The sequence below is a fragment of the Spermophilus citellus genome (genome assembly GCF_964194105.1).
Source record: "Spermophilus citellus genome assembly, chromosome: 15".
Lineage (NCBI taxonomy): Eukaryota > Metazoa > Chordata > Mammalia > Rodentia > Sciuridae > Spermophilus > Spermophilus citellus.
The window spans coordinates 90,690,874-90,704,437 of NC_138195.1; the positions used below are offsets into that span (position 1 = coordinate 90,690,874).

The 13,564-nt window shown below is 58.6% G+C and overlaps 1 protein-coding gene across 1 annotated transcript in view; it reads left to right on the forward strand.

Annotated features, from left to right (window-relative positions):
• The window catches only part of LHPP (phospholysine phosphohistidine inorganic pyrophosphate phosphatase), a 96,042-nt gene extending 85,668 nt beyond the window's left edge, over positions 1–10,374 (forward strand). Inside the window, exon 7 of the mRNA XM_081267447.1 lies at positions 9,624–10,374. Coding sequence (XP_081123573.1) covers positions 9,624–9,720 — 97 coding nt within the window. The 3' untranslated portion in view covers positions 9,721–10,374. The remainder of the gene's footprint in view (positions 1–9,623) is intronic.
• Positions 10,375–13,564: the final 3,190 nt, after the last annotated feature.

A 13,564-nucleotide genomic window follows, 5' to 3' on the forward strand; every position in this document is an offset into this window, starting at 1 on the left:
GGCGCAGAGGGGCACACCTGTGGTCCCGTCAACTCGGAGGCTGAGGCAGGAGAATCGCAAGTGCCAAGCCAGCCTCAGCAACTTAGTGAGACCCTAAGCAGCTGAATGAGACCCTGTCTCAAAATAAAAAATAAAAAGGGATGGGGATGTGGCTCCATGGTTATGTGTCTCTGGGTTCAGTCCCCAGTACCAAAAAAAAAAAAAAAAGACCCTGTTCTCACACTCACAGTTCTATGAGGACCTCACAGGAAGTAGCTGGCCCTGTGGGGTTGGTTCCAGTTGGCAAGACAGCACCTGGCTGAACCAACTGTAAATAGGCCCTATTTCCTCCCTGTGGACCGGTGGCCCCAAGCAGTAGGTGCCTAGTGTCCTCTGCAAAATCCTCCTTCTCCAGGGGGAGGTGCTGAGGAGTGATACTGGTCAGATTACGCTGTTGTACTGTGTGTGTACAAATATGTAACAAGGAATCCCACCATTGTGTGTAACTACACTACACCCATAAATAACGCGGGAAAGCCCTCCCTCTCTGGGCTGGAGCTGAGAACTCAAGCCCCACACAGCCCTGTGGCCCTGCCTGGGTAAAACATGCCCTTGCTCAGGCCTGGTCCCCTGGTCCTGACCCTCAGGCTGTAGATAAGAAGGAATTGGAGTATGTCTGTGTGGCATGTGGCCATGGGGAGGCCACATGCAGCCCTTGGGGACCCCCTAGAGTTCCTTGCCACCTTCCCAGGCAAGCACTCTTCTCACAGGCAAATGTGTCCCAGCACCCCACCTCTGTCCTGGGGTGGCTGGATGTGAGAAGCCCCCTGCCCACAGGCCCCCCAGCCCCCAGAAACTCTAAAGGTGGAGTAATTCTGTGGGCCAGGAAGAAGTCCTACCGTGAGGCTGGGCCAGATGAGTGTGATGAATGGTGCACATTCCAGTTCTGCTCTTGGTGACTTCAACCTCAGGCATGTCCCTTCCCTGCAGGGGTCCATCTCCCCATCTCTAGAACAGGTATGTCACGGTCCCGCCACATGGGGTGCTGTGCAGAGCCTGTAGAATGCCTCCCAAAGCTTGCACAGTGGGCTGGGGATGTGGCTCAAGCGGTAGCGCGCTCGCCTGGCATGCGTGCGGCCCGGGTTCGATCCTCAGCACCACATACCAACAAAGATGTTGTGTCCGCCGAGAACTAAAAAATAAATATTAAAAGTTCTCTCTCTCTCTCTCTCTCTCTCTCTCTCTCTCTCTCTCTCTCTCTCTCCTCTCTCACTCTCTCTTTAAAAAAAAAAAACAAAGCTTGCACAGTGCAGGCAGAGCCGAGGTGGTCACCGATGGCCTGTGTGCCTGCCTGCTGGCCAGCAAGCTTCGCGCACATCCCAGGGCCTGCCTGCTGCGCTGGGCAGCTCTGGGCTGGGCAGCAAGCAGGCCTGATGTCCATGAGTCTGACTCCTATGGATGTGGGAGACCCGGAGCACATATTTCCCGTGCCTCAGTGTACCCAACAGAGCTCAGAGCCTCTGGGCCTGGCCCAGCAAGCACCTCCTCGTGCTGGGAGAGACTCCTGGGCCTTCCTAGACTCCTGGGGGACAGGTCAGCTGGGGCATGAAGGAAAGGGCAGTTCAGTTAGCCCAGCCCTGTGCCCACCCCAGCTCTTCCAGATAAGGCTCAAAGCACCAGGGGACCTTAAGAAGCACCAACAGTGGGCAGGAGACATAGATCACATGCCTCCCCTACCTCTGGTGGCACGCCCGCCCCACACCTGTAGTGCACATGCAGGGGGGTGAGTCCCCACCCCACTCTCAGCTCTGCTGACCCATTTCACAGGCCTTCTGGACAGTTGGGAGGGAGGGGGAGGCAGCCAGGTGAAGCCCAGGGAGGTGTGTCAGAGCTGACAAGGGACGGTGTTGGGGGACCTGGGTCCCTCACCACCGCCCAGGCCATCTTTCACAGACAGTGCTTCCTGGGAGCCACACCCTGGCCAGGCCCCTGCGATGCTCTCACCTGTCTTTAGGTCCCCTCTCCATCGATGTCTGGCTCACCCAGGTGGGAGGGTGGGTGCAGTCTCCAGGGAGAGCACCAAGACTCCTTGCAGGGTGCTTCAAAGGGTGGCCGGGGTTGACTCTAGCCACCACTCCTGTACTGCCAAAGTGTCGGGAGAGAACTCTGTGGTCTGGCCACCTGCCCTCCCTGGAGTGCTGACTCCAAGGGAGGTCTCAGCCAGCTGAAGGTGTCCCTGCTGGCTAGGGAGCCACGGGCCTCCAAGGTGCCCTCAATGAGGATTCTTTCAGGCCTCGGGGGGTGGTATTTGTTTTTCTCCCAAGTGATTTTACAGCAGCCACGAGGTCCCTGAGAGTGAGAGCTGGGGGGGAAGGGACGGGCAGGCTGACCAGCCTCGCTCCCTCGGACCTGGGCTAGTGACGTGGCCCTGCCCCTGACAGGCAGCTGTTCTTCGGGTTCCTCCAAATCCACAAGCCCCCCTGCGGTCATGGCAGGAGTCGGGGGGACACAGGCCTGAGGGCTGAGGTGTCCTCAGGGAGGACAGGCAGCAGAAGCTGGAACCCATGACCACAGGGCCTGGCCACAGCATCCAGGCAGGGCCTCATGCCGGGCAGTTGGGCTCATGTTTCTGGGGAACCTCCTTGTGGGCAGGAATGGGGCAGAGTCCCTCTGTGTGCCTTCAGCCACTGGGCATCGAATGTAACAGGCCCCAGGAGGCCCGGGCTGAACAAGGACACAGGCTCTGTGGGATGGAGCCCCACCCAGCATCTGGGACCTGCACTGCCCACGGTACCAGAGGGACAGGAGCAGTCATCTGAGGTCACTGCCACCCCACTACTCTGACTTTTGGGCTCCTGCCCGTAGCCCAGCTCCGGCAGGGGTTGCCGGCTGGACTTGCTGTCTGAGCCCCCACCTGCCACACTGGGCCTCGGGGTGCTGCTGTCCTGATGGTGTGCATTCTGGGCCAGCAGGTGGGCAGCAGGAAGCCCCTGGGCATGTGCCTACTGACAGGGCATCCCATAATTTGCCTTTGGAACAGCTTGGATTGTGGGCAGGAGGATGTCCCGCCTGCGTTGGCAGAAGCCGCGCTCTGACGTTAGGCCCCAGGAGTCTTGAACTCTGGGCATCTGATGCAGAGATGCCCTCTGCCAGCCTCGTCACCAGCCTCATGAATCGATGCCTCTGTCCCTCTCCTCCAGCTCCGTCAGCACCGCCTAGAGTTGGCATTGCCCTCTCAGTGCCAGTTCCCAGTTCACTGAACTCACTGTCACTGGGCAGCCCCAGGCCCTGGCCTTAGCCGCTGTGGGGATGCCAGCTCTGCCACAGCTCTCAGGACCAGGGCACGCGTCCCTCTGGGTAAGCAGCTGCTTGGTCTCTAGTCGTGGAAACCTTGGGCCTGCCCTGCCCTCAGGGGCAGATGTGGGGGAGCCTGGGCAGCGTTGCCACTCCAGAGCACCTCCTGGAGAGGACAGAGCCAGGAAGAGGCGGATGTTGGGGGGCTGGAGGTGGCTCTTACTGGGCTCCTTTTCGGGATGTCTGAGCCATTTTCCCTGGGCCAGTGCAGGGTCCCTGCTGTGAAGCCGGATGTAGAACCCCCTTGTGCCTCCCCCTCATTCCCTGCAGGGCCTGAAGGAGGAAGGGCCAGTTGTTCAGCGTGTGTGGAAGCTTCCTGGGTGCCTTCTCTGGGCCAGGCCTGCACGGGGGACCACAGAGGGCAGGAAGCACAGCCAGGCAGCCCCACAGTGAAGAAGCAGGGTGGCATCCAGGCGTGACGCGGTCAGGGCAGGACAAGTTCTGTGCAGAGAGGAGAGTGACTCCCTGTGGGAGGGAGCTGAGTAGAGATGGGGGCGAGGGGCGGGGTCTTGGGGCTGAGCAGGAGCATGCAGGTGGAGGGGGTTTCAGGAGCACTCCAGGGCAGAGCAGGAGTGTGGGAGGGCAGGGGACAACTGAAGCTGGCCTGTGCAGGGGCTCCGTCAGAACAGACCTGCCTACTCTGTTGAGAAACAGGCCGATGCTGACAGTAGGAGCACTGTACCCAGGGACTCGCAGGAGCAAGTGAGCATTTTGGTGGGCTTCTCTAGCTGTAGAGAGTGGGCAGAGGGCAGACTAGAGGGAGGAGCGAGCGGAAGGGAGCAGGTGTGAACAGAAGATGACCCACACTCCTGCAAGGGCCTGGGCGGGTGGCAGGGCAGGGTGACGATCGTGCCGGGTCTCGCAGCCTCTGGTCCTGCCACCCACACCTCCCACGGCTCTGCGCCTCTACTTCCAAGTGGGCAGCGTACCCAAGGAGCTTGTGCAAGGAGGCAGGAGGTGCTTGCAGGGCGGTCCACTCTAAGCAGGCACTCGGGTCCCAGGCTCAGCCATGGGCACCCAAAGCCGCCTGCTGCCCGGAGGAAGGGAACCAGAGAGGGGGGAAGCTGCTGTGGTCCAACAGGGCACCTGGGGAATCTGCCGGCGTCCACCTGCCAGCTAGACCCGAGGGCTGCCCACGTCCAGCTCAGTTAGGGAGGGGTCCCACGGGGACCTGTGTCTCCAGCCTCCTCAGGAGGAGCAGCAGGAAGGTGGAGGGCAGCAGGGCTCTGGGCTTCACATGCCTTTTCTCTGGAAGCTTCCCTAACCCTCTCTAACCACCCGCCAACACCCTCGGAACCTAGCCCTTTTCTTTCCTCCCTGCACTGGCCATGCCCATGAGCATGAGGGTGGAGCTGGGCTGCGACCCTGGGAGGGCAGAGACTGGCCCTGCCTCCAAGGCCCACCAGGTCCAGGGCCCACACCAGACCTATTTTCAGTCACGCCTGACTTCTTTCTGAGAGCCAAGTCACAAGCCCAGCTGAGACATTCGGAAGCTGCGGCTCAGGCAGGTGGAGATGCCGGCCCAGGCCACATGATCTGTGGGGCCAGAGCAGGGAGCCCACCCTGCTTGGGGGCCTGGGTCAGGGCAGAGGCAGGACCCCACGGGAGCTCCCAGCCAAGCCTCAGCTGAGCCCGCAGGGTCCAGGGGAAGGGGCAGCCCAAGTCACAGTGGGTGAGACACACGTGGCCTGGACACACCTGAGGCCGCCGTCTCTCCTCCCTGTGCGTCGGTTTCTCCCCCAGCCCCTACATTGGTAGGTCCCTCTCCTTTCTCAGACTGCTTCTCCCATCCCGCCCTCCCTGTGTCGCTGTCCCTCGGCCCCAGGGGCTCCCTGCGGGCTCTGCTCTCTTGCCTTTCTCCCGCCGCTTCCTGGGTCACGTGTCCCGGCCTGTGCTGGCCTGTGCTGGCAGGGCTGCTGGAGTCAGGCCGCGCTCTTTATCCTTCCTGCTTCTCCACTGTCGTGGGAGCGTCTCTGTTGGGTTTTGCTTCAGCTTCTGTAAAGAACAACTTTGAGGCCTGTAGGTCACAGGGTCGGCCATGGTGTGGGGTCCTCTGCCTTGAGGCTTCGGGGCAGGCAGCCTGGAGTGAGTGGCTTCCCACCGACCGACTCCTGAGAGCTGCGGCCCATGGCAGCGTCACGTACCGGAGACGTGCAGGTTCATGATTCTGCGGGCATGTGACCCCCGGCCGTTCCAGCGCAGCGCTTTCAGTGGGTCTGAGTTTAAATGATACATAATTAAACAGAAGGAGCCGTGTGCGGAGCCGTGTGCGGACCCGGGCTGGTGGGAGCCTCCTGGCAGCGTCTGATTTTGTGGGGGGTCCTCTTTCCTCTCAGGTGGGCTTCATCTGCCTGGATGGCAAGCCCGGCCCTGGGCCCTGGGTGAAGGTGTCAGGAGGGGCGCCCCAGGTCTGTGGGTGCTGACCAGCGTGTTGTGTGCCAGGAGAGATTTTCTTCTGCTTTAGTAACTGCACTGACCTCGCTGTTCTGGGGGGAAGGCTGGGAATCCGGGAGCTGAGGCAGGGGCAGGGGTATCGGTCCCTGGGCAGCTGCCCTCACCCATGGCCAAAGCCACCTGGCTGTTCCACTGCCCCTGGCAAGTCCCTCATGAGTCGGGGCTGGGGCACCCCACACATATCAGTAAGCTGGGTTTGGAGTGGCCCTCGGGTTCCAGGGGCATGGAGGACAGCCGGATCACACACGTCCAGGGCCACATAGGACTTGGCCTCAGGCACAGAGGTAGAGCCGAGGTGAGGCGGTGGGGGCTAAGGGGTAGACAGGGAACAGTGATGCCCAGCGTGCAGAGGGCAGCAGGAGGCTGAGCACTGGAGGGCACCCCCTGGCCACTGTGGACACACTCGGCGGCATGTCCTGGTACAGGGCCTTCTGGGCTCCAGGCCAGTGGGACTTCCCCTGCGGTCCTGATCCACGCTTCCCGGCTCTTCCAATCCACTGCTGTGGTGGGGTCAGACATGCCCCCGCACACCCCGTGTTCCCTGTACTTCACATATCCACGTGTGTCCATCTGTTGGCCTGTCCCCACCAGCCCGTGTGCCCAAGTGAAGACACAGGCCCAATTACCGCTCCGTCTCCCTGGCCAGGCCCGGCCTTGGCCCCCGGCATGCTCCCCAGACAGGCTGGCCGAGCCTGCGGCGACTGCCGTGGTGCACTGAACACTGGCAAGCTGTCCTTCCAGGTGAGGGCGATGGTCCATCTCCAGTGGGGAGCCCTGCGTGCACCTTCGAGTCAGGGACACCGAGGCAGAGGCCTAAGGGCTTTCCCATGCCACATGGCTGTAGGGGACGGGGCTGCGACTTTCCTTCGTGGCATAGCTGAGGGTGAGCGTGCTCCAAGGAGGCACTGTGCCCAGAGGCCAAGATGGTAGAGAGGCCAGAAGAGGCCCCGGCCTTCTCTGTAGGAGCTGAATACCATGTTAGCTCCGCAGGCTACTTAGGTCCCTGTGGCGTGTTCTCTACCTTCTACAGCCCTTTAGGAACATAAGGCTGCAGGCAGGATTCGTCCCGGCCCCTGGCCTGCCCGGAAGCAGGGGGTGTGGACTCCTCCAGTTGCGAGTCAGATGTGGCTTCTTTGTGAGCTTCTGAGGTTGAAAATACATGGCAAAGAGCATGTCTCCCTCTGCTGCCCCTCTCATGTCAGGGTCCAGAGCTGCCCCTGTGGCGTCCCAGCGGATATTCCTGGAGCCTTGCTCCTGTTGCCACAGCATCTGATACTCCTCCATTGCTGAGTGGTCCTGGGTGGGAGAAAGCCCCTGACGTGTGGACCCGCCAGCCTCTCCATCCTCCCACCAAGGGACACTCATGCCATGCTTGCTTTCTGGCTTTTCCCACTAAAGCTGCTTGGAACATTCTCATTTGTGTCGTTTACATACCCAGGAAAACTGGAGGGTCACAGGAGGTATCCTCAGTTCTCCAAAGTGGCCGCACCAAACAAACCCTTTGGCAGTGACAAGTACATACTTCAGCACTGACATAGAAAAGGGGGAATCTGAAGTTCCTATCTTCACTGACTTGTGTCTTGCTGGCACCAACAAAATCCTGCCCTTAAATCCCCAGTGCCTACATGTGAGGCATCTTGTTGACTTGCAGGTGGAGTGGGTGGTCATGAGGGCCCTCCCTGCACATGGATCCCCTTTTCTTGTCCCTCAGGCTCATGGTTTGGGGCACCTCCATAGCATGTTGACCTGTGATTGGCAGGCGGCCACACACACGGTCAGAGTGACACCCACTGGCCCAGCACCTATCACTGGCCCCTGTGCTTTGGTTGCTGTCAACTCCTGGGCCCTTTCTGGGGAGACCAAGAATGCCCAGCAGCCTGCAGGCTTTTGGCAGCTCTGGCTCCCAAAACACTAGTGTGAGAGAGAGAACTGGATCAGGCCCTGGCTCTGCTCATCCCGGCTGAACCTTGAACCTCTGAGCCAATTTTCACCTGTAAGATGGGAGTAACTACTTCTTCCTTGGAGGATGTACAGAAGAAATGGGTGTGAGACTCTATGAATGCTGTACTTGGGCCATGCCACAGAGGAAAGTGGCCACCTACACAAGGGGGTGGGTGAGCAAGTGGGGTCCCTGGAAGGGTGCAGGGACAGGGCTTGGCCCAATGAGGCCCCGGGACCTGGGCAGTCAAGGGATGCACCCTCCCCTGTCACAAGGGATGTCCACATTCCAGGATCTGTTCCTCGGGTCTCCACCCAAGTCCAGGGCCCTCAGCAGTCCCTAAGGAGGCCTCTCCCTGCCAGAAGGTGGTCTCCACGCCACTGGGCTGAATGTCTTGAAAAAAAGTGCCCTCACTCATGACGGTCACATTAGGGTAAAGCCCTTTGCAGAAAAGAAACCCTCTGAGAGGCAAACCTGGTTTTTAGATGTCGTCAGACCAAATTCACCACTTCCTTCCCAGCCAAGATGGGTTGTCTGCAGGGGTGTGGCGGCCAGGATTTCCTGGGCCCTCGGTCAGGCCTTGGGGTGACCCCAGTGGCAGTCCCTTGGTAACAGGAGGTTGGCATGGGGGCTGGCTCCCCTCCTGCCAAGATCCATGAACTTTCCTGTGTGCGAGGCCAGGGAAGAGCCCAGGAGCACCGTGGAGGTGACCAGGATGTTACTGTGGCCCACCTACCCACTGGGGCTCCCCATGATCCCTGGGATGAGGTCCTGCCTCCTCAAATGGTTTGTCAAGATGGGCACACCCAGAGGTACTCCTATGACTGGGGCTCCTCCTCCCCAACCTACGTGTACCTATAGCCTCCTGACTTTAGGATACAGCCCATGGCCCATCATCCACGAAGCCCCAGGCAGGGCCCCACGGCCTCTGTACCTCGTTGGCATTCACCAAGGCCTCAGGACATCTAGTCAACAGGTATCTCCTGGGGGCTCCAGTCCCCAGAACCCAGCCAGAGAGTGACTTTACCAGGAGCCTGGGCACCTCCTTTGTTGGCAGGAGTGACCTTGAAATGGTACATGGCTCTCTCGGACACCCTGGGGCCACAGCACTGGGCAGGCAAGAGGTGCATCCTCCATCACCCAGCTGCCCCAAGTACTGGGTCAGAGTGTACACGTACCATGCTCTCTCCACTGGTACTAGGCCAGGCCAGGCAGGATATAGGGCAAGTCCCCAGAGAGCCGAGGGCAGGGTACAGTCAGGGTCCTGCTCTCACCAGTGTGATGCTTCTACTGGAGGCCGGGACAGGGCTGAGGTACTGGCCATTCTGCCACAGGGTTAAACAGGATCGATGGGAATTGGTTTGGGAAGGTATCTGGGCAGAAGGAACAGTCAGGGAGGCATGTGTACCCAAGTGGAGAGGAGGGAAGAGAGGGCAGGGGCCTGGAGATCCCCTGGGGTAAGGCTAGGCCTGTACTTGGGGCCAGAAGGCAGTTTCTCTGTGTCCACCAGGTTCAGCTTCAGGGCTTCAGAGAGGTCCACTGACTGCTGTTTGGATAAGGGGCTTGTTCCCCAAGTGCAGTGTGAGAGGTGCTAGTAACTTTCAGAGGTGCGGCTTAGTAGGAGGTCACTGGGTGCTGCTCAGGAAGGATTCCTGTGGCTCCCGAGGGACCCTGAGTTTGTGTTTTCAAGAATGGCTTGTTAGAAAGCCCTGCCATGATGCCATCTGTTTCAGTCCCTCAATAGAGGCCTAGGCAGTGGCCTGGTCTTGGGCTTTCAGCCTCCAAAATTGAACTAAATAAACCTGTTTATAAAGTGGCCTAGCCTCAGGTATTTTGGTATAATAATGAGAAATGGGCTAATATTCTATCAGACTGACCTGTCTATCTCTGTTTTCAGGCCCAGTGATGAGTACCATCCAGAAGTGAAGGCTGACGGGTACGTGGACAACCTTGCAGAGGCTGTGGACCTGCTGCTGCAGCATGCGGACAAGTGACAGCTTTCAAGGAGGGCACAGCCTCCTTCCATTACTGTCCCTCCTCCCCCAGTACTCAGGACACCCAAGTCCCTGACAGCCCCACCCTCTGCCCTCTTTGAGGGGAAGGCCCTGCTGGGCTACCTTGCTCCTGCACCACAGCCAACAGCCGGTTCCTCAGCCATGCTTCCCTGGGCTCCTGGGCAGAGGTTTGCTCATGACCCACATGATGTGCTCGCCTGCCTGGCCCTGCCATGCCTCTGCCTTGGTGATGGCCAAAGGGTGGGACAGACATGCCAGGGCTGGAGGCTCTCTCTGGGGTTGTCCTGGATTCATTCGTGCACCATTCACACCTGGTCATTGAGTGCAGTGAGCTCCACCTAGCTGGGTGTAGAGGATGTTGCCCCTTCACCAGGCTCTCTGCAGCCAAGTGAGGAGCCTGGAGAAAAAACAGGGGCCTCCTGGGCACATCAAGCAGCTCAGAGCCGAACCAGCCTGCCTAGGCCTGCTGGGCACCCCACCTGCAAGTCACACTGCAGATAGGCTGGGGGTAGCTCCCAGGGGCACTTTGAAGGGTACCATACTACAGAGATGAAGGTTGCATACATAGAGGGTACTCTGGACCAGACTAGACAGAATGAACTAACGGCTCAATAAACTTGGCCTTGAATAGCAGCCTTTGACTCAGGCTTTGACTACCACAAAGAGCCCTGTGGGGAGAGGGTGGGTGCCTAGGTGGAGTCTCATGCACTATCCCTGGTCCTGCCCTGTGCTGGAGCCACTGAATATCAGAGGGACAAAGGCTGCTATGAAACCCTTCACCTGTTCTTACCCCTTTAACAGATGAGGAAACTGAGGCTCAGAGGGGACAGTGAGCTGTCCTTAGCCACACCTGGGAGATGATAGGCCAGAGAAAACTCTAGTAATGCCTTCCAAATTAGTTCCTTCTACATTGCTGCAATAGAATATCTGAGGCAGGCTTACTTTTATATAAGAAAAGAGGTTTATTTAGCTCAGTTTGGGAGCCTCAATGACATACTATTGGCATCAACTAGGCTCTGGTAAGGACCTCTTACTATCTTGGCAGGAGCATGTTCAGGACCACGAGGAGGTCACATGGAAGGAAGCTAGAGAGATCAGGATTCCATAATCCCTTCCAAGGCCATGCCCACAATTGGCCTAAGGACCACCCACTAGGCCCCAATTTTAAAGGCCCTAGTACCACCCACTAGGGATCAGGCTGTCAACACGGAATCTTTGAGGAAAACTCAAATATCTCAATCACAGCCTTTACTCAGAGCAGCCTGAGGCTGGTGATGGAGAGAGCCCTGTTCAGACCAGGGGAGCAAGCCTCCCCACAAAGCCTCCAGGACAAATTCACTCTTAAACTAAGTTTCAGGTTTCAAAATCAATAAGCTGAGTGGGTAACTTGACTGTTGTTTCTCCCCCAATCAATTCAGAAGCCAGTGATGAATCTCGGGAGATGACTTCAGATAAGAGAAGCCAGGGATCCCCATAAGAGGACTTGCGTGAGACAAAGGCAGACAGTGACCCAGCAGAGCAACCAGAGACCGGAGCCCGAGTCTCCGGCACAGCAGCTGGGAGCCCAGGGCCTAGCCCAGCAGGCTGGCAACCGTTCAGTCAGGGTCACAAGGTGGTGGCAGAGTCTCTCCAAGACGAGAGGCCACTGGCCAGCGCAGCGTCACTGGCATTTGAGGAGGGCCTTTGTACTTTTAGTCGGAAAGTCCGCAGTCAGCCGGCTCCCTGCTGGAGCCCCCATGGCCACCTGTCAGAGTGGGAGGAGGCCAGCAGCGGGAGGGCGAGCGTGGGCTGGGCCTGCAGCACGCTGTGAACACATTCTGTGGAGTTTGGGTTTCCTCTTCTCTCATTCTCCGGGCCTCGCCTCGCCTGGTCTCCTTGGTAGGAATTTGCAGCCCGGGCAGCGCCCTCTGGAGGAGGGAGGCTGGTCTGTCTTACCGACATCTGAGCCTCTTTCAAGTCGCTGCCCAGGAGTGCAGTGCAGAGAACCACCACCCGTGGGGCTGCAGTAGGCAAGAAGTGGTGTTGCCACTACCAGCATTTTCCAGATAAGGCAGCCGAGGTACAGAAGATGAAGTGACAAGCCCGAGGGCCAGCAAAAGAGGCACAGTGGAGACTGGAGCTCCAATCAAGGCCTGGCTCCTCGTCCCATGCCATTTCTGGTGATTTCTCAAGTGCTACCCCCACTCTTCCTGAAATTCTCCCGTGGGGATGGCCTGTGGTGACCCCAGGGCTGATTTTCCAGCAGAGCCTGTACATGGGTATCTTCTCTCTCCAGATGAACAATTCTGGGGGTTGGGGTTCAGTGCTACCTGTGGGGAATCATGTAGCCCTGAGCCTCGGTTACCTCATCTGTTAAATCCCTCAACAGGATTTACCATCCCCTCTGGAGCAGATGGCCCCTTGTCCCGCTGCTTAAATGTGACAATGCTGCCCAGAAATGACGAGTGACCCCCCTCCCTTGGGTCCCTTCAGCTGCTCATAGTTACCAGCCTTGGGGGTGAAGCAAGGGGGCCTGGCCCTGGCTACTGCAGGCCCTCCCTCTATTGCCCCCGCCCAGCAGATGGGTCAGGCAGGCAGAAAGCCTCCTACATGCTCATCTTAGGACAGAAGTGGGGCCAGGAGAGCCAGCAAGAGCTCATGGGTTCACCTCCCATTCCAGCGTGATTGGCAACAGCTTCTCCTCTCTGGAAATGAATATACTGGGCACTTTGCATTCTCTCTCTTGAGTTTTGACTTTTTAGATTATAGATTTCTTATAATATGTATTGTTTCTAACAGAAAAGCATAAAAGAAACCATAAACCACCTGGAGCCTGGCCACTGTCCCAGCGGGCATTTCCTCCAGCCAGCCGTCCATACTCTGTCCAGTGCAGCAGGGGTTTTCATACTTTTTTAAGGTCGAGAAGCCTGCTCAAAAGGTGGGCACACACCATGTCCCATCAATGGACCTTACATCAGGTGTATCTGTGCGCTGGCCTGGCTTGGGGACTGCAGAGGGGTAAGGCCCCGATGCCAAAGCAGAGGGTGGAGCTGCTACCCTGTGAGTCCTAGAGCCTGTGCGGGGGCGGTGTCCCAGTCTAAGCAAACTGTGAGGTTCAGAAGATGGCCTGGGGGAGGCTCTAGGGTAGGGAGTGGGGCAGCCATAGATGGGCTGAGCTAAGCTGGAGTAAGGTGAGTGTTGTGTTATAGAGAGTGACCACACCTGTCCTCAAGGCTGCCGACACCCTGAATCTCCTAAGCTTGGTTACCTGGTCTGAGAGGCCAGGCAGAGGACTGGGTGCCCACACTGGGCTGAGCAGCAGGGGCCCGAGCCCTACAAGCCGTTGATGAGAGCAGAGGCCCTCGGCTAGAAGCCCAGCCTGTGCATTCCTGGGCTACCCTGCTGGATAGAGGCAGACTGGCCACGCAGGGTGCTGCAGAGTCCAGGCCAGGTCAGACTGGAGGCTCCATGGTGGCAAGGCCCAATGCACATTGCTGGCACCCCTGCCTCTCAGCAAGGTTGGAACTACCGAGGGCTGTCTCCCCTCTACCCACCCAGCTCTGTGGCTCCTGGCTGGACTTGTCTACCTCCAAACATGCACACACACTGCTCTGGTGCTAGCCCACCAGAGAGCCTGCAGCCCTGCTCCACTAATTCTCCCAGAGTGGTCCTGCACTGGGACCCCTCCTTGGCTGTGTGACAGATCCCAACTCTGAAGCGTGGAGGGAAGAGAAGGGAACAGCCCATGCCCCTGATAGCATGGAGCTAATGCTCCGTGGCAGAGGGAAGGAGGGCCTACCCGTTCTCCACACCCAAAAGAAACTACACAGCTGTGCCCAGGCAG